Consider the following 27406-nt stretch of genomic DNA (forward strand, 5'->3'; position numbering starts at 1 on the left):
CAAGACGTGTTTTAAGTGGTCCGGTTCCGCCCAGGGAGCTTTTGATCTTCTAAAAGAACGTTTTACGTCCGCTCCTATCCTCGTTACTCCTGACGTCACTAGACAATTCATTGTCGAGGTTGACGCTTCAGAGGTAGGCGTGGGAGCCATTCTATCCCAGCGCTTCCAGTCTGACGATAAGGTTCATCCTTGCGCTTATTTTTCTCATCGCCTGTCGCCATCTGAGCGCAACTATGATGTGGGTAACCGTGAACTGCTCGCCATCCGCTTAGCCCTAGGCGAATGGCGACAGTGGTTGGAGGGGGCGACCGTTCCTTTTGTCGTTTGGACAGACCATAAGAACCTTGAGTACATCCGTTCTGCCAAACGACTTAATGCCCGTCAAGCTCGTTGGGCGTTGTTTTTCGCTCGTTTCGAGTTTGTGATTTCTTACCGTCCGGGTAGCAAGAACACCAAGCCTGATGCCTTATCCCGTCTGTTTAGTTCTTCTGTGGCTTCTACTGATCCCGAGGGGATTCTTCCTTATGGGCGTGTTGTCGGGTTAACAGTCTGGGGAATTGAAAGACAGGTTAAGCAAGCACTCACGCACACTGCGCGCCGCGCGCTTGTCCTAGTAACCTCCTTTTCGTTCCTGTTTCCACTCGTCTGGCTGTTCTTCAGTGGGCTCACTCTGCCAAGTTAGCTGGTCATCCCGGTGTTCGAGGCACTCTTGCGTCTATTCGCCAGCGCTTTTGGTGGCCGACTCAGGAGCGTGACACGCGCCGTTTCGTGGCTGCTTGTTCGGACTGCGCGCAGACTAAGTCGGGTAACTCTCCTCCTGCCGGTCGTCTCAGACCGCTCCCCATTCCTTCTCGACCATGGTCTCACATCGCCCTAGACTTCATTACCGGTCTGCCTTTGTCTGCGGGGAAGACTGTGATTCTTACGGTTGTCGATAGGTTCTCTAAGGCGGCACATTTCATTCCCCTCGCTAAACTTCCTTCCGCTAAGGAGACGGCACAAATCATTATCGAGAATGTATTCAGAATTCATGGCCTCCCGTTAGACGCCGTTTCAGACAGAGGCCCGCAATTCACGTCACAGTTTTGGAGGGAGTTCTGTCGTTTGATTGGTGCGTCCGTCAGTCTCTCTTCCGGGTTTCATCCCCAGTCTAACGGTCAAGCAGAGAGGGCCAATCAGACGATTGGTCGCATACTACGCAGCCTTTCTTTCAGAAACCCTGCGTCTTGGGCAGAACAGCTCCCCTGGGCAGAATACGCTCACAATTCGCTTCCTTCGTCTGCTACCGGGTTATCTCCGTTTCAGAGTAGTCTGGGTTACCAGCCTCCTCTGTTCTCATCCCAGCTTGCCGAGTCCAGCGTTCCCTCCGCTCAAGCGTTTGTCCAACGTTGTGAGCGCACCTGGAGGAGGGTGAGGTCTGCACTTTGCCGTTACAGGGCACAGACTGTGAGAGCCGCCAATAAACGCAGGATTAAGAGTCCAAGGTATTGTTGCGGCCAGAGAGTGTGGCTTTCCACTCGCAACCTTCCTCTTACGACAGCTTCTCGTAAGTTGACTCCGCGGTTCATTGGTCCGTTCCGTGTCTCCCAGGTCGTCAATCCTGTCGCTGTGCGACTGCTTCTTCCGCGACATCTTCGTCGCGTCCATCCTGTCTTCCATGTCTCCTGTGTCAAGCCCTTTCTTCGCACTCCCGTTCGTCTTCCCTCCCCCCTCCCGTCCTTGTCGAGAGCGCACCTATTTACAAGGTACATAAGATCATGGACATGCGTTCTCGGGGACGGGGTCACCAATACTTAGTGGATTGGGAGGGTTACGGTCCTGAGGAGAGGAGTTGGGTTCCGTCTCGGGACGTGCTGGACCGTTCACTCATTGATGATTTCCTCCGTTGCCGCCAGGATTCCTCCTCGAGTGCGCCAGGAGGCGCTCGGTGAGTGGGGGGTACTGTCATGTTTTGTCATTGATTATCATGCCTTGTCCCTGTTCTTCTCCTTCTATTCGTTTCCCTCTGCTGGTCTTATTAGGTTCTTTCCCTCTTTCTATCCCTCTCTCTCCCCCTCCCTCTCTCACTCTCCCGCTCTCTCTTCTCTCTATCGTTCCGTTCCTGCTCCCAGCTGTTCCTATTCCCCTAATCAATCATTTAGTCTTCCCACACCTGTTCCCGATCCTTTTCCCTGATTAGAGTCCCTATTTCTCTCCTTGTTATTCGTTTCTGCCCTGTCGGTTCCTTGTCTAGAATTCACCGTGCTGTGTTTGTGTATCGCCCTGTCGTGTCGTGTTTTCCTCAGATGCTGCGTGGTGAGCAGGTGTCTGAGTCTGTTTGGTTCAAGTGCCTTCCCGAGGCAACCTGCTGTTCACCTGCTGTTCAAGATCGAGTCTCCAGTTTGTCCTCGTCTTTTCGAGTGAAAGTTGTGTTTTTTTGATTGTATTTACTTTACTGGATTAAAGACTCTGTTTTCGCCAAGTCGCTTTTGGGTCCTCTTTCACCAGCATGACATAAATGACTATTGTAGCTGGAAATGGCTTTTTTATTGATCGAATATCTACATAGGCGTACAGAGGCCCATTATCAGCAACCATCATTCCTGTGTTTCAATGGCACATTGTGTTAGCTAATCCAAGTTCATCATTTTAAAAGGCTAATTGATCATTAGCAACCCCTCTTGCAATTATGTTAGCACAGCTGGCCTTCTAGGCAGAGTTGCAAAGAAAAAGCCATATCTCAGACTGGCCAATAAAAATATTAAGATGGGCAAAAGAACACAGACATTGGACAGAGGAACTCTGCCTAGAAGGCCAGCATCCCAGAGTCTCCTCTTCACTGTTGACGTTTAAGATTGGTGTTTTGCAGGTACTATTGAATAAAGCTGCCAGTTGAGGACTTGTGAGACGTCTGTTTCTCAAACTAGACACTCTAATGTACTTGTCATCTTGCTCAGTTGTGCACTGGGGCCTCCCACTCCTCTTTCTATTCTGGTTAAAGACAGCTTGCGCTGTTCTGTGAAGGGAGTAGTACACAGTGTTGTACGAGATCTTCAGTTTCTTGGAAATTTCTCACATGTAATATCCTTCATTTCTCAGAACAAGAATAGACTGACGAGTTTCGGAAGAAAGTTATTTGTTACTGGCCATCTTGAGCCTGTTATCGAACCCACAAATGCTGATGCTCCAGATACTAAACTAGTCTAAAGAAGGCCAGTTGTATTGCTTCTTTAATCAGAAGAACAGTTTTCAGCTGTGCTAACACAATCGCAAAAAGGTTTTCTAATGATCAATTAGCCTTTTGGAACACGGGAGTGATGGTTGCTGATAATGGGCCTCTGTATGCCTATGTAGATATTCCATTAAACCAACTGTCGGACCAACTGTCAAGTGTCTTCACAGATATTTCAACCTCTCCCTGACCGAGTCTATAATACCTACATGTTTCAAGCAGACCACCATAGTCCCTGGTAATGAAGGTAACCTGCCTAAATAATTACCGCCCCGTGGCACTCACGTCGGTAGGCATGAAGTGCTTTGAAAGGCTGGTAATGGCTCATATCAACAGCATCCTCCAGGACACCCTAGACCCACTCCAATTCATAAAAGTCGGCACCGGACAATTTACCTTGACACCCCCTCCCCTTCTTGTACACTGCCGCTACACGCTGTTTGTTTGTTACCTATGCTTAGTCACTTCGCCCCCACATACATGTACAGATGACCTCAACTAGCCTGTACCCCTGCATGCTGGCTCGGTACCGGTGCCTCCTGCATAAAGCCTCGTAATTGTTCTTCTTATTGTGTTACTTTTTATTATTACTTTTTATTTTAGCCTACTTGGTAAATATTTTCTTCTTCTTCAACTACACTGTTGGTTAAGGGCTTGTAAGTAAGAATTTCACAGTAAAGTCGACACTTGTTGTATTCGGCGCATGTGGCAAATAAAGTTGGATTTGATTTGAATTACATTGTAGGAAGCTACAATCTATCCACAATATTAAAGCTGATCTACACTCTTAAAAAAAAATATATATATATATATATATATTTCACAAATGCTAAATATACACTGTAAACTGTTTTAAAAGGCTTTCTCATAGTTACAGCCAATCGTATTTTCGTTGACAACACGTTTTTGGTGGCCTTCTTCCCTTACACACAGGTGTTCAGAGCACCCTAGTTAATTAGCACAGGTGGTCCCTCCATCTTCTGTCTGTCTTCTGTAAACATGCACTTTAACATGGAGATATGGCCGTGTGGGAACACTAACCCCTAACCCAATAAAAGGTGTGTATCAATTTAACCTTTTGTTTTTTGAAAATTATTTCTTGCTGATATGAAAGATAACACCCTTATACTTTCAAAACGTACTACAAGCCATCCGTGTTCATGTTCAGGCCAAGCGTAGGGCTCTTAACAAAACTGCCCTCTACAGAAGATACCTTTGTCCAATGACTCTTCTGTCTAATGGAATGGAACTAAGAGTCATGATCAAAGGCTACTACTAACGTTACTGCTACTGATACCACTGCTACTAGGGAGTAATAATAATAACAATAGTAATAATTATCTTGTTTATGCAGCAGTTCATAGTGCTTCACAAGCTAAAAAAGGAACTTGTAATAGATTTGAACCCAAATAATACATTACCCATAAAGGCGTGTTGCGGCAGGGCGGCAACTTTAATACCAGACCAGTTTCAAAAAAACAAAACAATGATAAGAGACACATTATAATGTTTTGGCATACGATACATCTTTAATATTATAACTGTTGACATTACCTACAACGTGGCTTACCTCTTCTTTATTTTGTAAGTAAGAGGAAGTAGTAGTAGTCGCTAGTGCACACTTTATTTTCAGTTGTCCTGCTTTTGGTCCTACTGCATTTGCTTGTTTAACATTAGTGAATGAATGCGGACCATTGAATAGGCCTCTTTTTTTCAACAATCTGGGCAACCTGGGATGTTGGTTTGTACAATCTGTATCATGTGAATGAATGCTTGTGCAACAATCTCTCACCATTGAATAGGTGATACAAGATAGAATTTATGGAAACTTCTGCCTTCTCTAAGGCTGACAGCGAGCCTTCAATAAAACTTGTGGGCCAATAGCGAGCAGTAGTTTTCCCAAGGTCTAGCTAGCTAGCTGTAGGCTAGTTTACGGCGGCTGCAGCAGGTTTTATTGAAGAGGATGTTGTCCCTAATTTGTTAGCTTTGCCCAATTCAAGATGAACTTTCAAATGATTATGCGTGTGAAACATTGTGGCATTTGAACTTTAGATCACTGGTTACTTTATGTGATGAATGTGAAAAATATGTTTGCAATGGGAAGTAATAATTGTACATGAATGTCCAAGAATATGTCCAAGAATATGTCCCAGTATATGTTATACAAAAGAGTGTGCTCTGCTACAGTATACCACATCACATGGAGTGTGCTGAATATTAAGGTCGCCATCCTTTCAGCATCATGAGCCTGTCACACACATCCTTTGATGGGTCACGGTTGTCGCTTTTGGTGATTCTCTGATAGTGATGGCATTAGGCATCCCGTCAGTTCAACGTCTTGTTTTGATTTATATTCGGTTGAGTTGTCAAAAAATGTGAATTCAACATGAAATCCCCCCCCAAAAAAATCACGGCATTGGATTTAAGTTAAAAGTTGTGTAAAAAAAAAGAAAAAAAGAAATGCCCTTATGTTGATGAATTTTGCAAATCCAATTAGTTATCCACTGTGATTCAACGCCATCACATATGTCATGTAAACAATGTTGATTCAACTAGTTTTTGCCCAATGGGGTGGCTCAGGCTTGTTTGATCCAGTTGGGTGCATTAAGTGATGCTAATTTCTTGTTATGTTTCTAGATTTTCTGTTTAGTACAATGTGTTGGAAGGTTATCTTCCCCCCCAGGTCCAATAGCCACGGTTTACCACTGATCAATACAGTGATAAGAGTTTGTAACCCTTTAATAACAAATCTAACCCTTTATTTCTGAGAGTGTAAACGGGAAACTTGTGGCAAACAGATCTTTAAATCTGGACGTCCCAAATAATCACTATCTATGCTTTTAAATTGATGCAGTGCGCCTCTCATATGGACTACCTATAGGCCAAGCCTGCTTGTTGTCAAACCCTGGGTCCTTTTACTCCTCCATGTTGTGCCAACCACCACGTCCTGGGCACCACATCTCAGCCCACCATCACAAAATGTCAGTGTGCTGCTCAGTGATATATATATGACCCTCTTCCAGGAATGTGAATCATTCAGTGGAATGCTGTGACACACTAATGCCATTTTGGTGACTTATCCCGCCAGCCTTGCCCTGGACCAAATTCTGAATATAATCATGTTGACACTTGTGTTCCGTTTGGTCGCCAGAATTCACACAAGAGCAAATGATAAAAAAACAGGGCCCTGGGGGGGGGGGGGGCTGATGCTAGTTCAACACTCCTAGTCTGAGACCTGTTACCATTGGCGAGCGGGGACAGAAATCCTCATGCAGGCCAGTCAAATGATTTCAATGCAGCCAGGGTATAATAACGTTTAACATTGTTATTACCGGGGAAATCCCATGGGGGTTGCAGTTTTGGGGGGGAAAAATCCAAAGGAAGCGGAAAGGGGTGAATATTGACAGTATTTATTGACACTAAAAACAAACATCCATATTATTATTTTTCTTTCAATAACAATAGACTATTCTGATGATGCCATGTAATAAATAAATCAGCAGTGCCACCTAAGGGTTTTAGTCTGTATCATCCTCACTAAAAATGTTTTCAAGCTCCTTAACTTCTTTCTGTGCTCAAGTCTTTTGGGTGCTGGGATGTCTTAACGCAACCATCTCCGTTATTATTTCACACATTGCAACACTGACAAGAAAATACACAATACTGGATACATGAATCAAATGTAATGCATGTAACACATTATTTGGCATATGTACTATATATTATTACACTGGTGAATGCATTTAAACAACATTGCAAATCTCCAGTGTACTAGCCAAAGATAATGCTTTTACTGTCATGTCCTTTAGGATGCGTTGCGTTTGCAATACTCCCATGACGATGTATACATGTTTTGTGATTATCACTCAGCTACACAGCTATTTCATGAAATGTACCGCGAGGCAAAATAACGATTTAATTCAAACAAAAAAATGACATGACATATAATAATGGTCAAATGTAATTTTGTCTGGCTTTGCCGTTCGTTCGTTCACATTAGAAGATATTCCTTAGAGGGTCTGAAAAAAAAGGAACAGAAATGTTGCGTCATAATATAAAAACACAATGGCATGATGTGTGTATGATGTCAGCCTGTCTCCCTGTGTCCGAAAAAAATTGGGGACCATATCAACTGAGTATCATATTATTAATAATTCATTAATATTTAAAGTACATCAACTGAGGCTAATACAGTGTACAGTATCTTAAAATACCAATAACTCACAATTGTTTTGTTAGAAATGAGCATAAAAACGTTGTACTGTACATCAGTTAAAAACGCATGAAACTAGCATGCTAATATCCAAACAGGACCTACTGTACCAATGAAAGACTTTTGCTGTGAGGAAGGCTCGCTCCTAATGGATAATTCTGGAATAGTAGGTTCCTCCAAGCTAGAATTCAAAAAGTAAACCATCAGTATTCAATTTGTTTTGGAGAACAAATGAGTTTTAATAGACATTGGACATACATTCAGGCTTTATACACTGTTTAAATTATATTGTCCAGTCTTTTATGTCAAAAAACTGGGCCTGTCCTGGTTCCTACCTCCTCTTGTTTGACAGCGCTGATTTCAAGTATTTCTTGATGGCCATCTGTTTTCCGTAGTGGCTGTAGTTGTCTGAAAACACAGCGCCTGAGTGGTGTTTTACTGGAAACTGGTCCTCCATGAGGTCATTACTACAGATGAAAATATAATTAGAAAAGAAAGAATTATTACAATGAGATCTGCTCAAAGCGAGGTTTACTTCATTGGTTTACATATTGTTGTACCATGATATACAAGACCTTGTGAATTGTTGAAACATTTATACTATAGCATTATTGAATACTAGTTTCTGATTGACTTGAAGAGCATTATAGAGTGTGCATTATTTCTCAGTAATGCATGACAATAACCAACGGCTATGAATTATTTCTTGGAGGGTGCACTAGTAATTCAGATGGAACTGTTAACAGGCATTTGCTGCAGATTAGGGTCTGTGCTGTAGCTGATAGTTCGTCACCAAGTCTATTTGTTCTGTTACTACACTTTACTGTAGCTGTAGTAGTAAAACTTCCTAGCAACTTCAGTGAATGTTGGAACACATTTCTACCGGCAAATTTGCATGTGTGTGTGTTCAATTGTAATCGCAGTATGATAATCAACTCGGGGCTCTATGTGTTCTCTGAAAATATGCAACCGTGCGGACGTTTGGTGCCACTTCTGACCAGGCAGTACGGACCTGCACAGGGGTCTCTGCCATATTCATGGAGATTCCAATCCATAAGGACTCAAATTGTTCAGTTTAAGGGTCACTGCAACTTTGGCATGATCACAAGGACCAACCGATGGTCACTACACAGGAATAATTTCCCCCCAAAGGCCCTTCTGATTGACTACTGGGAGATTTGAGGCAGCACTAGATCCTTTTTTGGAAAAACCATGGCACGGATGCTAAAAACCACAAAACAGGGAATCTTCAACATTAATATAACATTGAGTTACTACCCATTGTAAACGTTCTTTCATCCAAATCATGTTGCAGTAATAAGAGAAATGTGGCAATATAAGTGAGATATAACTTTTGACGATGGCAGTCAAGCCAAACTGTAGTGGTATTACATCGGTAGAGTGATTCAATCGCCAGGATGAACTGGCAGGATGGCAAATGCGACATTGTTGTGATAAACTTCTATGAACTTCTCAGCTGTAAAACTTCAATTCACACCATTGGTGTTGATTTCGGTCAACCTGCCTTAGAGCTGCCCCGGCGTCCCTATTTGTACTTTAACGTACTGATTGACTACATAGTGAATGTTAGAAATAGAGGTATAGACCAAGATAGATTAGAGTCCCTCAGAGCACAATTTATGGTTACCATGTGAAGGTTGTACCTGACTCGCTTTGCAATCAAGGATTCAAGGTAGTCCTTGGCCGAAAGCTGACCTAAAAGTTTGCTGTAGCCACTTGTGAAGAGACCATCTGCATGTCTTGTTGGTCTAAAAATGTTAAAAAAAGATCAATAAAATGCTTTCAGATTCAGATTCAGGACAAATGATGTTAGTGTCAATAGTTACATCAATTAACTTTTGATTGATGCAGACAGGATGTCAAGAGCAGATTATTCAGCTAAATGTCACAGTCACAAAGTATTAATTGCTGGTGACGGGCACTTCAGGACATTCAACATTTACTGCTAAGAACTTTAGCCTCAAATATGTTGGTGGACCCTGATGTGAGGTTAATGTTGCCTTATTATTATCATTGGCTAACAACACAACACATTTTATTTTTTATTGTAATACATACTTGGCCCATCAGAAAACAGATATCAGCAGATACCTGTATGACATAAGTGCATTAAAATCCATAGGAGGAACCAATTTCATTCGATTCTGTGCTGAGAAACATAAGTGAGGGACTGATTTCATCACAAACCATTTTGTAACTAAGTGAATGTGACCATTACCTTGCAATTATATCATAGAGAAGTTTAAGGTTTTCCATGTCATTTATTGACAGACTCTGCTCCCAGTCACCCTTCCCATCTGTCTCAACAGTCCCTGACCTATAGAACGGAAGCAATAAGTGAGTCCATCGTCGTATCAAATTCAATATACATAATTGACCAATGACATTATTTAATTTCTCAATTGCTACATAGTCGGAGTCACCAAATGTTTTATGTGAAAACGTTTTTCTTTTGAGTTTCTTCTTCAAAGTTCCCTTCGAATGGCAGAGATGAATCTTAACATACAGTATATACGCACCAACAATTTCCAATCAGAATTATGTACCAAGACCAGAATCATTTAAACATGGTTTTAGTACCGACAGTCAGCCTGTTTATGATAACCGTGTAACCATATAGTAAATGTGTCTGTATCTATCAGCGATTGTAACAAGATGCTTTTCAAGTCAGCTTTTCTTTAAATTATCAGTAAGAGTACCTCAAAACAGAAGTCAGAACAAAATCATAAAATATCATTACCTGACTGAGTATGCGGCGACAGCAGGTAGACTCGTGGTTCTGGTGCACAGCATACTGCATAGTGCCATCAAAAAAAGTCGATGAAAGCTGTTCGTCTGTGCCATAACGCTCTGCACATGCAGAGACAGAATAATAGCATTGCATTTTTCTCCTTCTTGATCACCATTGGGACAATTACTTTATCATTTACTGTTAAGATTAACATTTTAACTAAATGAAATAAAAATACACAGTCTTGTATTTCCTTAAGTAAATCATGTTGTATATATTGCACAATGCAATAGACTCACATGCATCAACAATCACCGTGGGTCGGCTGGGCTGCTGTCCACCGTGCTGAAAGAAAAGTTTCTGTATTATTCAAGCCGTGGTTTGGATCTGGTAAAATGAACCACCACCTTTCACTGACTCTGCATCTATTATTTCCTTGCTTTCTAAGTATGGAACGCAATCACAGTAGTGACGATACGTCATCGTAACAATTCCCAATGCGCTCGTCACAGGCTTATTAAGAACGGACAGTCCGGACTTCGTGGTTGGCCCTGACATCACCTGCCAAAAAGGTCAGATCATTACAGAAGGCAGGGCTAAATGTGATATGATGATGATGGCCCTTCTGATATTAGTATTGTCAAAATTCATTCTGTTTAATTGTCTTCACAATTTTCCACAATGGAGCCCACTGGGCACACACTGATTGAATCAACGTTCTTTCCACCGTAATTTCAATGAAGTGATGTTGAACCAACGTGGAATAGACATTGTCTGTGCCCAGTGGGAGGCTTATTGTTGCACTGAGTGTACAAAACATTAGCAACACCTTCTTACTATTGCGTCGGTGCATGGATTCTACAAGGTGTCGAAAGCATTCCACAGGGATGCTTGACTCCAATGCTTCCCACAGTTGTGTCAAGTTGGCTGAATGTCGTTTGGGTGGTGGACCATTCTTGATGAACACGGGAAACTCAAACAGAGAGGGATACAGTTCAATCATTGTCCAAAAATGGATGGATTGTGGTTAAAAAAAAGCAGATAAAGCTGGCATTACAGTAGTGTGGAGTAAAGACATATGTGATAGAAGCCTTCCATCAATTAGACAATGATGAATTCTACCAATCTTTTACCTTCAACCCTACAGAGGACCTAAAAACTGAATTGAAAAGGATCCTCACAGAAGCTAAGGAGAATGGCTACATTTCAGACAATGAGTTCAACTTAATTTTCAATGGCAGTCCGGCATATGGCTTCTCTTTATCTTCTTCCAAAAGTCCACAAGAATCTTGAGAACCCCCCCAGGTTGAGAACCCCCCCAGGCAGACCAGTCATTAGTGGTAACGACAGTCGGACAGAACCCATCTCCAAGTACATTGATTACTTCATTAAGCCTTTTCTGACGTCACTCGCAGCCTATCTTCAAGATACCACAGACGTGTTGAACAAAATGAAGGAATTGAACAATATAGGTACAGCTTCTTTTTTTAGTCCCCATGGATGTGCAGTCTCTGTACACCACCATTGAACATGATCAAGGATTGACAGGTATGCACCATTTCTTGACTACCCGACCTGAGACTGAAATGCCTCCCACAGAATTCATTGTCTCACTGACTGAATGGACTCTTAATAATAACATCTTTGTCTTACAGGACCGTATTTTTAAACAAGTCAAAGGATGTGCCATGGCAGCATTCCTACAGCCCTTCCTACGCTGGTTTGTACTTGGGTAAATGGGGAAATGACTTCATTTTGGATCCTTCGAATAACCAGTTCTTTCACCGGATTATGTGGTGGGGACGCAATATATTGATGATGTTCGCCTGTTCTGGTCCGACTCAGAAGATGAACTTATTTCCTTCACCAATACCTTAACAGAATTAACCCTAACATCAAACTAACTATGGAGTACAGCAAGGATAACATTCATTTCTTTGGACCTTGACATCAGTAAAGATGATAAAGGTTGTTTGCACACATCAATCTTTTGGAAACCTACAGATGAGAATACCATTCTGAGGGCAGACAGCTTTCACCCCAAAAGGCTAAAAGAAAACATTCCATATGGCCAATTCCAAAGAGTCCGCAGAATTTGCAATCAGACTACAGTATCAAATCTGCTGAAGTAGAGAATCGCTTCTTGAATCGGGACTACAGTGCTGAGGTCCTGAAAGATGCAGGTATAAGGGTCGGACGACTTGACAGAGACCTTGTTGTGATTAGGAGTGCCTCGTGATACATCCAAGAGAGTGTACTTTGGTACAAAATGGAGCACTGAAGCAGAGAACATTAAAAGAATCATTAAAAATAATTTGGGAATCATCGAAAGTGATACGCTACTACGCCAAGTCTTCCCAGAGCCACCAGTCATAAACTTTAAGATGTCCTACCCTAAATGACTAATTAGTCCACAGTCATCTTCCTGCTGACTCTCAAAAAAATAGGCTTGACCACAAACCAAAGGTCTCTTAAATGCAACCAGTGCAGAAATATTGCAAAGAAAAAGTGTTTTGTTTCTAAAGTTACATCAATAAAGGATCATATCTTTCACCAGGATTCAACTGGTTAGTCTGTCATGGAAAGCAGGTGTTCCTAATGGTTTGTACACTCAGTGTATGTTCAAAAAGACAAAACAGCCTGTTTTTGGTCTTAGTCAGCATAGCTAATTAAATATGATTTATTCGCATTCCCAGCAATGCTTTAGTACCACGATTTACATTTAAGTGGATCATAGCACAGTAATTATTTATCCTACAGAAAGACAGAATCCCAGAGCATACAAGTCATCAGGTCCAATCACATTACAGGACTCAATACAGCAAATCCAATTCTATTTCACATTTCCCTTTTTTGTGGACAGAGTTCCCAGATGTACAAATGACTGTTTGGGTGCACATCTCCAGTTGCTGTATTTCTGGTTTAGGTGAACAGTTGTTTAGATTAGACTGGTGGTCAGACTTTCTCACCTTTTTAAACATTAGCAAATGATTGACAGCCAGGAGAGAAGGGACAGGCTTTGGTTTACATGATAGTTTATCTCAGGTGCTGCCCAACAGTTCCAAAGGGAATTATCAAAAAAGTAAACAACATTTTTTAAAAATAATACCCTTTACATAACAAAGCACACAAAGTATGTGAGGCCTGGTTTCAAACACTATATAAGTTAAATCCTTTGAAATACTTGAGCTTGCCTAGTGCAGCATTGAATACCACGTCATACCTTGTCCATAGACCTCTTACAGGGTAAGTCATTTAATATTTCATTTTGTCATTTGGATTAATTATCACTTTAAATACATTTTTACTCATATGAGCACTTCAGGCCCTCGCCTAAGAAAAGCCAAAAGGTTTGAAGATCACCCATCACATCCGATATAAAGAATATTTTGGATGGTAGGGCCAAGCTAAATTTGTCACAGTGGGATGGCAGAAGTTGATTCATAGTGACATCAGGAGTTGATTCATAGGGACATGGCAGTATAAGCAGAATCACCCTGCAAAATGCCATCTGTTATGTGCCCACCAGGAGATGGAGAAGGTTAAAAGCCACAGAATGCCACCCCTCACAACCTGCCAGCACATTGATTTTCTGTCAGAATGACTGTAATCCCGGGCAACCATACTGTCACAATGCATATGATGAATGCATTTGCAGACCAACTTAAGAAATGTAGAATGGTTACATTATCCATAATGCTCATTGACCAGACATTCCAAATGACCATGGCAATTATTCATCACAATAGTAAACCGTGGCAATTTTGCATCACAATAGTAATTCTATTTATATTGTGTAAGGCAGACTAGTAAGTTTTGCCATCATTTTTTAAGTTAAGCAATTCAAGACAGTTCAGGAGTCATAGGTGGGATCATGGGATCATTAATCCACTTTGATTTTACTGACCCGGTCGCAGAGACTTTTATGGTCACAAAGTGCCACCTGTAAATTCAAAATGAGTAGCTTAATTATTTTTTATTAAATTAAAGGGGAATTCCACTCTTACATATTTAAGCTTTTTTTTTAGACAGATTATACATTACAAGGGGCTACAGCGGTTAAAGAGGAGAGAAAGTTGGATTGAACCTCCCTCTATGGTGAGAAATTTGGAAGTCATATATTTGTTGAGTTACCACTCAGCCACAGCTCAGCACGGCCAATAAACATTTTCGGGAACCAAGTACTTTTTCAATATTGCACACACAGGGTGACATTTTGCGTGCACCATAATCATAACATTTTAAATAAACGGGATGTTGCGAATAGCTTTTTAGCTGCATGAATTTGTGCTTTGTGTTGGTGGCAGTCCGCAAAGATGAAATTGCATTGAATCGAATCAATCAGGTCCATTGATTTAGTGCCCATAGAGTGGGGTGAAGCTAGTGTATTTTAATAAATCATGAATGTAAACTCAACTGTAATTGAAGTACAGAAAACGTTTGATTTGTTCATCAAGCAGCTATTGGTGGATTTGTGGCCGTGGGGAGGTGGTTGTGGCATATTTTTATGCTGTGCCATCATGGCACACATTGCTTCTCTAAGCAAACTCTGGCTCGGCCGTAATTATTCTCCTGAGACAAATCTCCACATTTCCTGGAACTGATGGTGAGGGTGCAACCAGCCTAGGGCAATGCAGAGAGGAGAGAAAACACAAAGGAAATTACAGTTAAATTACTCCCTTCTCTTTATGTCCCTGCTTCTGTCCGGTCTCTTCTTTGCACTGTTCTCACAGTCCATCATTGTCAACCACAGGGTTTCATAACCAGATCCATACAGAAAATTTAACTCTCCGGATCGATTGTTTGATCATGTGCACCTACCTCCATTTTATTAGGCATTAATATTATCCCAAAAAACAACGTCTTTCTTGCGAGATATGATACATTCTGCATTCCATAGTATTTTGAGCTTTATGTAGCCATCATTCTACCCTGTCTGGTAATTCCTTCTGAAGAGGTAATCTCACAACTCCAATGGATTCACTAGGCACACTTTATGATGCTGCTCTAGGATTTGTAACTAACACTTACCCATCTCAGTACCTTATAGCAGTTGGCAGAATGGCCATCCTAAAAGGAATTAAAGCCTGAATAAAAAAATGATTAAATGTAAATTGTTTGTCACTGGCCTACACACGGATTGTTCAATTACATTTCCATAATGTCAAAGTGGAATGATATTTTTAGACATTTTTGCAAATTAACAAATAAATAAAAGCTGAAGTGTCATGATTCAACAAGTATTCGAGCCCTTTGTTATGGTAAGCCTAAATAAGTTCAAGATTCAAAATGTGCTTTCAAGAAGTCACATAATATGTTGCATGGACTCACTCTGTGTGGAACAATAGTGTTTAACATCGTTTTCGAAATGACTACCTCATCTCTGTACCCCACACATACAATTGTCTGTAAGGTCCCTCAGTCGAACATTGAGTTTCAAACACAGATTCAACCGAAGATCAGGGAGGTCTTCCAATGCCTCTCAAAGAACGGCGGATGGGTAACAAAAAAAAGCAGACATTGAATATCCATTTGAGCATAGTGAAGTTATTCACTACACTTTGGATGGTGTATCAAAAAAAACAGTCACTACAAAGATACAAAGATTCCTAACTCACTTGCCTGAGAGGAAGGAAACCGCTCAGGGATTTCACCATGAGACCAATAGTGACTTTCAAACAGTTACATAGTTTAATGGTTGTGAAGTTGTCTGTGGCGGTCACGGAGAGACTGATACATATGTTTAGCGAATATCTTCTGTGTATAAAGTGATATGGTAGGGATAAACGCATCTAACCACGCGCTTAGCTGTTCTACGAGTAGTCTGAGGCAGTCGGTAAATAACAAGCGTTTAAGTAATGAAAGTTAGTTTAGTAATGAAAGTTTTGGGACACAGCTTGGATATTTAACAATGCTTAACGTGCAATTAGTTCTGAGCCTTGACGGTGTGCGCATGATGGGTTCGATTAAGGATTTGAGTGCTTACTATGATCCACATAACGCTAGACTCGTGCATTAGCTTTAACAGTCCTAAATAATTTTTATGATTTCATTAATTCATTTCAAGTGGTGGCTGCATGCATGCTATGCTGGGTCATTTTGTAATTCAAGCCTATTTTGTAGAATTGCTACAGTATATTAATCCTAGTCCAAATCTCCCCATTTATTGATGAAATGTCTTCCTTCCTCTAACATATATCTGATCATATTGATTAGATATATTTATTTTAAGCAATTTGGCATCACAGCATATTTGAGTAATTTTAAGATTTGCATGATTTTATTTTACCAGGCAAGTCAGTTAAGAACAAATTCTTAACTGGGTTAACTGCCTGTTCAGGGGCAGAACAACAGATTTGTTCTTGTCCTTGTCAGCTCAGGGATTTGAACTTGCAACCTTCTGTTTACTAGTCCAACGCTCTAACCACTAGGCTACCCTGCCACCCCAGATTATTTAAAAACATGTAGAAGAGTGAAATGGGCAAATAGTGGATGTCAACTGTGGTCTTTCACTTGAGAATCCTGTTTGAGAACCCATTGACTTCTCCAAAGTGTTAAGCATTGTTGTGAGATGCAATGTGTATGGATCATTCAGTGATTTAATTTCACATGACTTTTACTTACTCATCTCTTTGGATTTTCCATCTTCTGCACAGCACAATAGAGCGTACATTTTTCTTTATTTTGCAAATGTCGCCAACAAAACAATAATACAACAAAAAATGACCATGAAGCTCCATAAGGCTATATATGCACAAACGAAGACAACTACCTACCAAAAGGAAAAAAGGCTGCCTAAGTATGATTCCCAATCAGAGACAATGATAGACAGCTGTCCCTGATTGAGAACCATACCTGGCCAAAACATAGGAACAAACAACATAGAATGCCCACCCCAAATCACACCCTGACCTAACCAAATGGAGAAATAAAACGGCTCTCTAAGGTCAGGTTGTGACAACTGTCACGTCCTGACCATAGAGAGAGCCTTTATTTTCTATTGTGGAGTAGGTCAGGGTGGTGTGACTGGCGGTTAGTCTAGTTTATTACAGTGCCTTGCGAAAGTATTCGGCCCCCTTGAACTTTGCGACCTTTTGCCACATTTCAGGCTTAAAACATAAAGATATAAAACTGTATTTTTTTGTGAAGAATCAACAACAAGTGGGACACAATCATGAAGTGGAACGACATTTATTGGATATTTCAAACTTTTTTAACAAATCAAAAACTGAAAAATTGGGCGTGCAAAATTATTCAGCCCCCTTAAGTTAATACTTTGTAGCGCCACCTTTTGCTGCGATTACAGCTGTAAGTCGCTAGGGGTATGTCTCTATCAATTTTGCACATCGAGAGACTGACATTTTTTCCTATTCCTCCTTGCAAAACAGCTCGAGCTCAGTGAGGTTGGATGGAGAGCATTTGTGAACAGCAGTTTTCAGTTCTTTCCACAGATTCTCGATTGGATTCAGGTCTGGACTTTGACTTGGCCATTCTAACACCTTGATATGTTTATTTTTGAACCATTCCATTGTAGATTTTGCTTTGTGTTTTGGATCATTGTCTTGTTGGAAGACAAATCTCCGTCCCAGTCTCAGGTTTTTGGAGACTCCATCAGGTTTTCTTCCAGAATGGTCCTGCATTTGGCTCCATCCATCTTCCCATCAATTTTAACCATCTTCCCTGTCCCTGCTGAAGAAAAGCAGGCCCAAACCATGATGCTGCCACCACCATGTTTGACAGTGGGGATGGTGTGTTCAGGGTGATGAGCTGTGTTGCTTTTACGCCAAACATAACGTTTTGCATTGTTGCCAAAAAGTTCAATTTTGGTTTCATCTGACCAGAGCACCTTCTTCCACATGTTTGGTGTCTCCCAGGTGGCTTGTAGCAAACTTTAAACAACACTTTTTATGGATATCTTTAAGAAATGGCTTTCTTCTTGCCACTCTTCCATAAAGGCCAGATTTGTGCAATATACGACTGATTGTTGTCCTATGGACAGAGTCTCCCACCTCAGCTGTAGATCTCTGCAGTTCATCCAGAGTGATCATGGGCCACTTGGCTGCATCTCTGATCTGTCTTCTCCTTGTATGAGCTAAAAGTTTAGAGGGACGGCCAGGTCTTGGTAGATTTGCAGTGGTCTGATACTCCTTCCATTTCAACATTATCGCTTGCACAGTGCTCCTTGGGATGTTTAAAGCTTGGGAAATCTTTTTGTATCCAAATCCGGCTTTAAACTTATTCACAACAGTATCTCTGACCTGCCTGGTGTGTTCCAGGTGGATTGTATTTATCATCATTTCTTCATGATGCTCTCTGCACTGAAAGTAAAGGGGCTTTAACGGGAAAAGCTCAGGAAGGAGACGCGTTCTGTCTCCTAGAGATGAACGTACTTTGGTGCACGTTCCGATTATGCTTCCAACAATCGCGAATACTTTCGCAAGGCACTGTATTTCTAAAAGTCGTGACAACCACGTTCATCTGTACAAACAATAGTACAAACAAAAATCAATCCCAGAACAACAGCAAAAGACGTTGTGAAGATGCTGGAGGAAACAGGTACAAAAGTTTTTGTATCCACAGTAAAAACGAGTCCTATATCGACAGAACCTGAAAGGCCGCTCAGCAAGGAAGAAGCCACTACTCCAAAACTGCCATAAAAAAAGCCAGACTACGGTTTGCAACTGCAAAAAGATCCAAAAAGATTGTACTTTTTGGAGAGATATCCTCTGGTCTGATGAAACAAAAACAGAACTGTTTGGTCATAATGACCATTGTTGTGTTTGGAGGAAAAAGAGGGTGGCAGCATCATGTTGTAGGGTGCGTTGCTGCAGGAGGGACTGGTGCACTTCACAAAATATATGGCATCATGAGGAAAGAAAATTATGTGGATATATTGAAGCAACATCTCAAGACCTCAATCAAAAAGGTAATGCTTGGTCGCAAATGGGTCTTCCAAATGGACAATGACCCCAAGCATGCTCCCAAAGTTGTGTCAAAATGGCTTAAGGACAACAAAGTCAAGGTATTGGAGTGGCCATCACAAAGCCCTGACCTCAATCCTTTAGGAAATTTGTGGGCAGAACTGAAAAAGCGTGTGCGAACAAGGAGGCCTACAAACCTGACTCAGTTATGGTGAGAACACATTTTTGGTGGTAGATGGTTGCTTTAACTCATTTGGAAATATCTCAAGGGCTGTATACATCTCATCTGCTTGGACCTGGAGAAGAGTCCCGGCAGATGCGTGTAGTTCAGAAGGCTCATTGCCACTTATTTTCTTCCCAATGTAGTTATTCGAAGGGGATTCCACTACTGCTCCAATGACAAGGCCCACTCACTCACTCACTCACTCACTCACTCACTCACTCACTCACTCACTCACTCACTCACTCACTCACTCACTCACTCACTCACTCACTCACTCACTCACTCACTGTGTTCTACTGGGACTTGGGGCCTACACACTTTCATATAGGCCTACTCCTATTCTTCCGACAATGGATTATTCATGCCATTCCTCTTTTCATCATCGGGTAGCATGATGCATCATTAAGATTGAGTGAATAAATGGGACTCTATCCGTCTCCTACTTATTCAGGAAGTCACCTCAAACAACGGCCATTTCGGCCCTGTCTTCACCCTTTGCCATTTCACATTCCACTCACTTATTCCACTATAGACGGCCTTCAACTGGAATGGAGGCCAACCCTGTTTGTCATGTCCTTCAGAGAAACGTCTGCTGCTAACTGCCCTCCAGTCATAAGAAGTTTTAATGAACTCAAACATCTCCATATGTAGAATGTATGCACACATGACTGTAAGTCGCTTTGGATAAAACGTCTGTAAATGGCATATATTATTATTATATCTATCTTACATTCGGCAGACAAAGACAGCACGCAAAACCCCTACACTTGAAAAGGATACAAAGCAGCCATTCTCCAACTCGGCCCACAGCACCGGCCCACAATGGAACAGTCCTACAATGGACACAGCCGACCTACATACACATTCATTCGGTCACAATGGAATTGCTTTTTTACTGACAGGGTGGGTGGCTCTTAAAAGAGCCTTGGGTTAATGTAGCAGTCCAAATGCGCTGCTTACTTGGAGCTGGTGTACTTGGTTATGGCCTTGCTGCCCTCAGACACTGCGTGCTTGGCCAGCTCACCAGGGAGCAGCAGGCGCACAGCGGTCTGGATCTCTCTGGAGGTGATGGTAGAATGCTTGTTGTAGTGGGCACACCGGGGCGATACGCTCAAAAATGTCGTTTCACCCATGGCCTTGGAGGTGATGCCAGTGTCGGAGTGGACCTGCTTAATACTTCCTGTCCACTCGGAGTGGCTCATGCTTTCCTACCAAATAGCATACCTAAACAATATTCCAATAACATACCAACCACTATATGGACTTGGCCCTTTTGAAGAGGATGTGGGTGCCTCATAAAAGAGGCCTTTGGGTTCAAGTCGGGATGTCGAAGTTCCGAAAACAGTGCGTTTAACCTCTGAAACCGTACAGGGTGCGTCCCTGGCGTTTCAGAGCGTAGACCACATCCATGGCGGTAACGGTCTTCCTCTTGGTATGCTCGGTGTAGGTGATGGTATCACGGATCACGTTCTTCAGAAACACCTTCAGGACAAGGCGGGTCTCCTCATAGATCAGACCGGAGATACGCTTCACACCGATAGCGGGCTTGGTGATTCCATGGATCTTTTCACAGAGAACTTTGCGGTGACACTTGGCGCCTCCTTTTCCAAGTTTCTTTGCCTCTTTGCCTCTTTGACTCTTCCTGGCATAGATTCGTTGCTCTATTTTCCTTTCCCGACATGAATTTACTGTACTTAAAACCAACTTTATTACAATTACAGCTCATAGCTGTATGGGGGGAAAGGGAGGGGGGTGAATGAATGCATCCACTTATATACACACATTTTTATTTTTATTATGCAAATTGTATTTAGAATTTTTTGTATATTATTTTTGCTCTTTTTATGTTGGAAAATAAACTATGTGTAATTAAAGTCAGTCTTGCATGATTATGTTTTAGATGGGGGATATTTTAGGTTAGTTTCTGCATTATGTACACGGGTGTGTCTGTGGCCCATTTGGCCTGTCCGACAGCTTCCTTCAATGATGGATTATGAGTGGCTCTGTTGATGAACTTCTGGCCAATGATTGACTGTCTATTGTTGATTGATGTGAGTCCGGATGTGCTGTGAATGTAGTGATTGCTGATGTATCTTGGTAGTCTGTAAACCCGAAACATGGCAATAGAAATGGCTTATCTGTAGCCAATTCATCTGCTATGGTGAAGCTGTTATCCAGGCTTGTAGGGCGTATCCAAAGAGAGATCAGATGTAGTTGATAGACTTTCACCACTGTCTGAGGTGAAGCTCCATATTTTCTTCCGCACAGCGTTTTTAAGTGGTGGGGGGTTGGGGTATTGCTGTGGAGACCTTCACTTTAATTGTACGGTTGTGGGGTTGTGGAGAAAGTGATAATGTTTCTGATGGAGAGTGGTAGTTTGAGATTGGCGTCTGCAAGCCGGTAGCACAACCGGTAGAAACCACCTACAAAATGTTAATTCTCATCCCAATTAATCCCTCTATAACAAAGAATGGAAAAACATTGTCAACCGAGAAATATAGAAAACAGTATATACTTCAAATCTGACACCAGTAGACCACCCCTCACCCTCTCTGTTACTATTGAAGGAATAAAGACTCATCTGAAATAAAATGAAAAACAAAGCATCTGGGGAAGACAACATTGACAGCACACACAAGCAAGCACCTGATGAATACCTGCACCTCCTTTCTAACCTCTTCACCACATGTCTCATGGATGGCCATTTTCCCCTACCTTGGAAATCTGCAGTTGTCACAATGAGTCACAAACCTGGTAAAGACCCACACAACGTCACAAGTTAAAGACCAATCAGCCTCCACAGTCATGTTGGGAAGCTGTTTGAGGGAGTACTCACCCAAAGACTGAGGAGCCGCACTGAGGAAATGGGTCTTTAACTTTAACTTCACAGGCCATGGAAGGCACACTAACTACATACTGAACTAGTATGATTCACCCCACGTTGAAACCCTCTAATAGAGATAGGCCTAAAGAACTCAGAGAGGTCCCAAGTAGAGAGGAGGTGACTCTCCCACACACAAAATAACAACCACTCACACACCAAACATCCATTGGAAAAAATGCCCACTTTTTCATAAATGGATTCTTCATCTTTCCATACACGGGACACCGTCAAATCCAAACGCCGAAGATATAGGCTACAGGGAAACAAATACACATGGGATGCCCTAAAGGCAAAGGGGTCCCATCATGTCACCTTGTGGAAGGCCATGTCATCTTGCAGCGGCAGTATATTACCTGTCATTAATAACATCATTCTTCTTCTTTCTTCCCTAGACAGGATCCAGCCTGACAGTCAGGGGGCCAAGAGGACCTGAGGTGCCAATAGGAGGGGTGGTGATACCTCTGTCAGCTGAAACAGACGCTCTTATCCAGAGCGACTTACAAATTGGTGCATTCACCTTATGACATCCAGTGGAAAACATTCAATAGTGCTCAGACACCCACCCACCCACACAATGAACAGATGGTTTACCGATCCATACAGAGGTGATAGGGATGTGCAAAAATAGTATTGTACTTTTCTTTGCTAACCAATAACAAAGTGTCTTATTATTGGTGTGATGTTGCTCATTTCTGGCCCCGGTGACACTACGCCCACAAGATTGCCTCAGATGTAGCATAAAACGACGGCCACAGAAGGAGGGGCCATCTCAACTGTTCATTTCAAAAGGGACAAATGGGGCGGACCCATTGATGCCATAAGGGTCCAAGAGCACATACTGGCACTTTATCATTCAGTGCAGTTTAACATCTCAGATGTGACTAGCTTTAATCTAGCAAATTATTGTTGCCATACTGGTCTCTTACCTGTACTTACTGGCTGCCAGCCCTTGGTTTAGTAATATATAAATAAATACAATATAAATAAATAAATAGTACATAGTACATCTAGGAACAGAGTTAGCTTTTTAGGATAAGGGTTGACAAGGTTTTGACTAGGTGGGCTACAGCTAGTGTCATGAAGTGACTTTTCCCTAGCAGGTTAGGATAATTATGTTAAGGTTATGAAAAGGGTTAGGGTTACCGAAAATGTCCCTTCTGGTCGTAGCTGTACTCCATCTAGTCACAATCAACTTACAAGTCATCACACAGAGAGCAGACTTGAAGCACAACTGCACTGTCTGGAAGACTGCACCGGACTGAATTGGAATCCCTCCAACAGCACACTAACTACATTCCACTTTATGGTGTCACAGTCAGCCCCTCGGAACACTGACCCCCAACATTCTCAAACACCTTGGATACCAAAGCCAAACATTCTCGAATCACTCACATGCCCAAATCAACTAGGGTGAAGGCTGCCATGAATTGGATGCTGAAAAGCAAATCTCCTTCACAGAGCAAGATCATAGGACTGGGAGTGAATAATACTCTGTCTGCAGAGGTGTTTGGGGCCTTGTGTTGAACAGCAGGTGAGTCTTTCACTAGTTCCCCTCAACTGCTTGCAATCCCCTATTCTCAACAGCCTTGCTCTTCGCTAGGCTAGCGTGCAGTTACTTCACATGTACAGTACAAAAAACAAATGACAGAGGGCCTGTTACCACACCCTATAGCCTAGAAAATCTACTTTGACTACAGTGACATTGCTAGTAAGTAGCCTACAGTATAACGGATAGCTCCCCAACTAGGACATGACGTGGAAATGGAAGATGGACACACACTGAGGAAAACTCCTACCAACATCAAATCTAATCCAATCACCCATCAAATCAAATCCTATTTGCCACATACGTGTTTAGGAGATGTTATTGCGGATGTAGTGAAATGCTTGTGTTTCTAGCTCCAACAGTGCAGTAATGTCTAACAAGTAATATCGAACAATTTCACAACACACACAAGACGCATCAATCTAACCAAGGCAATGGAATTACAATATATACATGTATGGGGCGAGCAACGTCAGAGCGGCATAGACTAAGATACAGTACAATAGAGTAGAATACAGTATATACATATATGACATGAGTAATGCAAAATATGGAAACATTATTCAAGTGACTGCTGTTCCGTTATGAGTGGCTAGTGATTGCCGAGAAGAAGAAAAAACACACCTTAGTGGAACCCACGTGGCAAGACAGGAAGGAAGACATGCAGAGGGACTAATGAAGAGGACATGAAGAAGACAGGAAGGAAGATATGCAGAGGGACTAATGAAGAGGACATGAAGAAGACAGGAAGGAAGACATGCAGAGGGACTAATGAAGAGGACATGAAGAAGACAGGAAGGAAGGAAGGGGAAAAGGACATGAAGAAGACAGGAAGGAAGACATGCAGAGGGACTAATGAAGAGGACATGAAGAAGACAGGAAGGAAGACATGCAGAGGGACTAATGAAGAGGACATGAAGAAGACAGGAAGGAAGACATGCAGAGGGACTAATGAAGAGGACATGAAGAAGACAGGAAGGAAGACATGCAGAGGGACTAATGAAGAGGACATGAAGAAGACAGGAATTATCTCGAATGAAATGAAGAAAGGGGCTCAGAACAGGGTTCATCCGAGATGCACTGTTGACACCCTCAGCCTAATTTAGGAGCTGAAAGGAATAAGTCAACTCATGTAAGGGAGAGATCTCACCGCCACCTACTGGAGCAGAAGTCATGTGGCCAACACTCTGCTTAAAATCATTAGGAGCTATAAGGAGTCAGACAACTAACTGGTCAGTCAAGTCATGTAGGGAGGGATTTCATTGCCACCTGTTGGATCAGAAGTCATATTGCCAACACGGGCCTTAAATGCATTAGGAGCTATAAGGAATAGGTCGACTCATCATTCAAGTCACGGAGGCATTTGAGCAACACCTGCAGGATCTGAAGTACTATTCACAATGGCCACAGAGAGCCATCATTGCTCAACTGGTGCCATTTCCCCAAGTATGTGGTTAAAAAAACAAAACAAAAAAACAACAGATCATCAAATAGGCAGTGCTTTCAAAACTCTAAACACATTTTCAAGTAGAGTACACCAAATCATAGTTACTTTTTCACCCAACGTAATCAGTGTTTCATCTACAAATACGTGCTGCACATTGCAATACATGTTTTTATGAAGTCATTGCTTTCCACAATGCAATGCTCACATTACTTTTGATATGATATTCTATTTCATTTGTTAAAATGTATTTCACTATTACTTAATATCGCAGCTCTGAAATCAGAATCACTTAACCGTTTGGTGTTGACCTTTTTAAATTTTTTATTTGACCTTTATTTAACCAGGCAAGTCAGTTAAGAACACATTCTTACTTTCAATGATGGCCTGGGAACAGTGGGTTAACTGCCTGTTCAGGGGCAGAACGAGAGATTTGTACCTTGTCAGCTCGGGGGTTTGAACTCGCAACCTTCCGGTTGACTAGTCCAACTCTCTAACCACTAGGCTACGCTGCCGCCTGCACATTTTCAGCTGGTTTTTGTCTACTGCAGATTTGGAACACTACATCATGACAATGTATGTTTGTGAAGTATAAAATGAGGGTCACTTCAAATGGTACTACTTGATTAAAAATGGATTGCAACTGTTCTCTCTAAACCTACAGCATTATTTTTCTGTACGCTCTCCTACTGGTATATGGATTGTAAAAATAAAAAAACGTTTGAGATGCCATTACATTATATATCCTGTATAACTTCATCTCGAGGACTATATATTACATCAATTCACCTCCACAATCGTTTTGTTGCAGTAACTTAAAAAGTGGAGATTCTACAGATGACCAGGGAAAGTGAAGTAAAATAAAGTGGTTTCTGTGAGAATTACAGGGGAAGGGGGCTTATATAGATACTGGAGTCTATTGGATGAGGGGTGTACTGAACTGTGCCTATAGCGTGTCAAAATTCCCTCCAACGGGAAATAGCCCTTGCCAACTGGGCAGAGGCGGTGGCCATTTCAGCACCACGGTTACTATGAGAATATTTAGTTCCTTATGAAGTCTATGCAGCAACCAGGACGCACCTGGCAATGTTGATAGCAAATCTTGTCATTTGTCAAGTAATAATTTGACCGTCCGTTGCTGCTGCTTTTGTACTGTTTAATAAGAGCTGTTTTGCAAACTGTTGATGTTTAAATCAACAGATTCCTGCTGTCCTAATACCTTTTTCTGTGAAGGGAACTCTGATCTAGTAAATCCAAAGGTAAAATGTGAACCTTTGTGACTGGGTCTAAATGTATTTATAAAGCCCTTCTTACATCAGCTGATGTCACAAAGTGCTGTTTCAGAATTCAGAATTCATGTCAAATAACATGGATATGAGTTCATTCAACTTAATATGATTCCCATGGCCTTGGAGGAGATGCTGGTGTCGGGGTGGACCTGCTTCAGGACTTTGTACATGTAAATGGCGTAGCTCCCCTTCCTGGACGTTCGGTACTTCTTGCCGCACTTCCCTGCGGTCTTGGTGACAGCTTTCTTGAAGCCCTTCTTGGGCGCGGACTTTGCTGGCTCGGACATGATGTTGATGTCTCGTTGCTTCTCAGAAACAAATGAGGGGTGGAGGGCGCTTACCTGTCTTATGAAAAGGAAGCTAAGCATATTCAGCTGCCATGGACACACCCCTGCTTTCTCATCCCTGCCATTTGCCCAGTGGAGCTATTGCGCTCAAAAGAGTCTTCCACTCAGAGGCGGGCTTCCCAAACAAAGACAAATGTGTGGGATGCCTTCCCCTCCCCTCCCCCTTCTCTCACATTCTGTGATGGATGGGGAATTGTGTGTTTCAAAATGTGTGTGGGGGGCACGATTGCTGCTCCAAATAACGCTGATCCTAGAATTGCCCACTTTGGCACTGTCACACATAGGCCTCACTCTGTGCATGAAGGCTGTCCACTCGGATTGGCTCATGCTTTCCTACCAAATAGCATACCTAAACAACATTCCAATAACATACCAATCACTATATGGAATTGGCCCTTTTGAAGCGGATGTGGGTGGCTCATAAAAGAGGCCTTTGGGTTCAAGTCGGGATGTCGAAGTTCCGAAAACAGTGCGTTTAACCTCTGAAACCATACAGGGTGCGTGTTGGTGTTTCTGAGCATAGACCACGTCCATGGCGGTAACGATCTTCCTCGAGGTATGCTTGGTTTTAGGGGC

The 27406-nt window shown here is 42.0% G+C and overlaps 2 protein-coding genes and 1 pseudogene across 3 annotated transcripts; all 3 read right to left on the reverse strand.

Annotated features, from left to right (window-relative positions):
* Positions 1-6605: 6605 nt before the first annotated feature.
* Positions 6606-10660, reverse strand: LOC124016315 (VIP peptides-like). 2 transcript variants are annotated; one of them, XM_046331865.1, is made up of 7 exons: positions 10476-10660; positions 10186-10295; positions 9664-9762; positions 9089-9193; positions 7760-7891; positions 7530-7605; positions 6606-7230 (listed from the first exon to the last, which is right to left on the reverse strand). In XM_046331865.1, exons 1-7 carry the CDS (start codon positions 10479-10481, stop codon positions 7222-7224), a joined length of 537 nt encoding a protein of 178 aa, XP_046187821.1. In that variant the 5' UTR covers positions 10482-10660; the 3' UTR covers positions 6606-7221. The 2 variants fall into 2 exon arrangements, with proteins under 2 accessions (XP_046187821.1, XP_046187820.1); XM_046331864.1 differs by having other exon boundaries at positions 7535-7605; positions 10476-10655.
* A 9616-nt stretch (positions 10661-20276) lies between these two features.
* On the reverse strand, positions 20277-26770 carry LOC124016316 (annotated as a pseudogene).
* Positions 20671-23382, reverse strand: LOC124015589 (histone H4-like). Its single transcript, XM_046330932.1, has 2 exons — positions 23348-23382; positions 20671-20989 (listed from the first exon to the last, which is right to left on the reverse strand). Exons 1-2 carry the CDS (start codon positions 23380-23382, stop codon positions 20671-20673), a joined length of 354 nt encoding a protein of 117 aa, XP_046186888.1.
* Positions 26771-27406: the final 636 nt, after the last annotated feature.

Source organism: Oncorhynchus gorbuscha, linkage group LG26 (assembly GCF_021184085.1).
Source record: "Oncorhynchus gorbuscha isolate QuinsamMale2020 ecotype Even-year linkage group LG26, OgorEven_v1.0, whole genome shotgun sequence".
Lineage (NCBI taxonomy): Eukaryota > Metazoa > Chordata > Actinopteri > Salmoniformes > Salmonidae > Oncorhynchus > Oncorhynchus gorbuscha.

Excerpts from the sequence above, each read along its gene's own strand:
- LOC124016315 (XM_046331864.1), bottom strand. Across the intron at positions 9,194-9,663 it reads CTCTATGATATAATTGCAAG|ACCAACAAGACATGCAGATG; the intron begins GTAATGGTCACA and ends TAACATTTTTAG. Across the intron at positions 7,606-7,759 it reads GCGCTGTCAAACAAGAGGAG|CTTGGAGGAACCTACTATTC; the intron begins GTAGGAACCAGG and ends TTTGAATTCTAG.
- LOC124015589 (XM_046330932.1), bottom strand. The coding sequence starts at position 23,382 with ATGGAGTACAGCTACGACCAGAAGGGACATTTTCG. Across the intron at positions 20,990-23,347 it reads GACCAGAAGGGACATTTTCG|GAAAATAGAGCAACGAATCT; the intron begins GTAACCCTAACC and ends ATGTCGGGAAAG.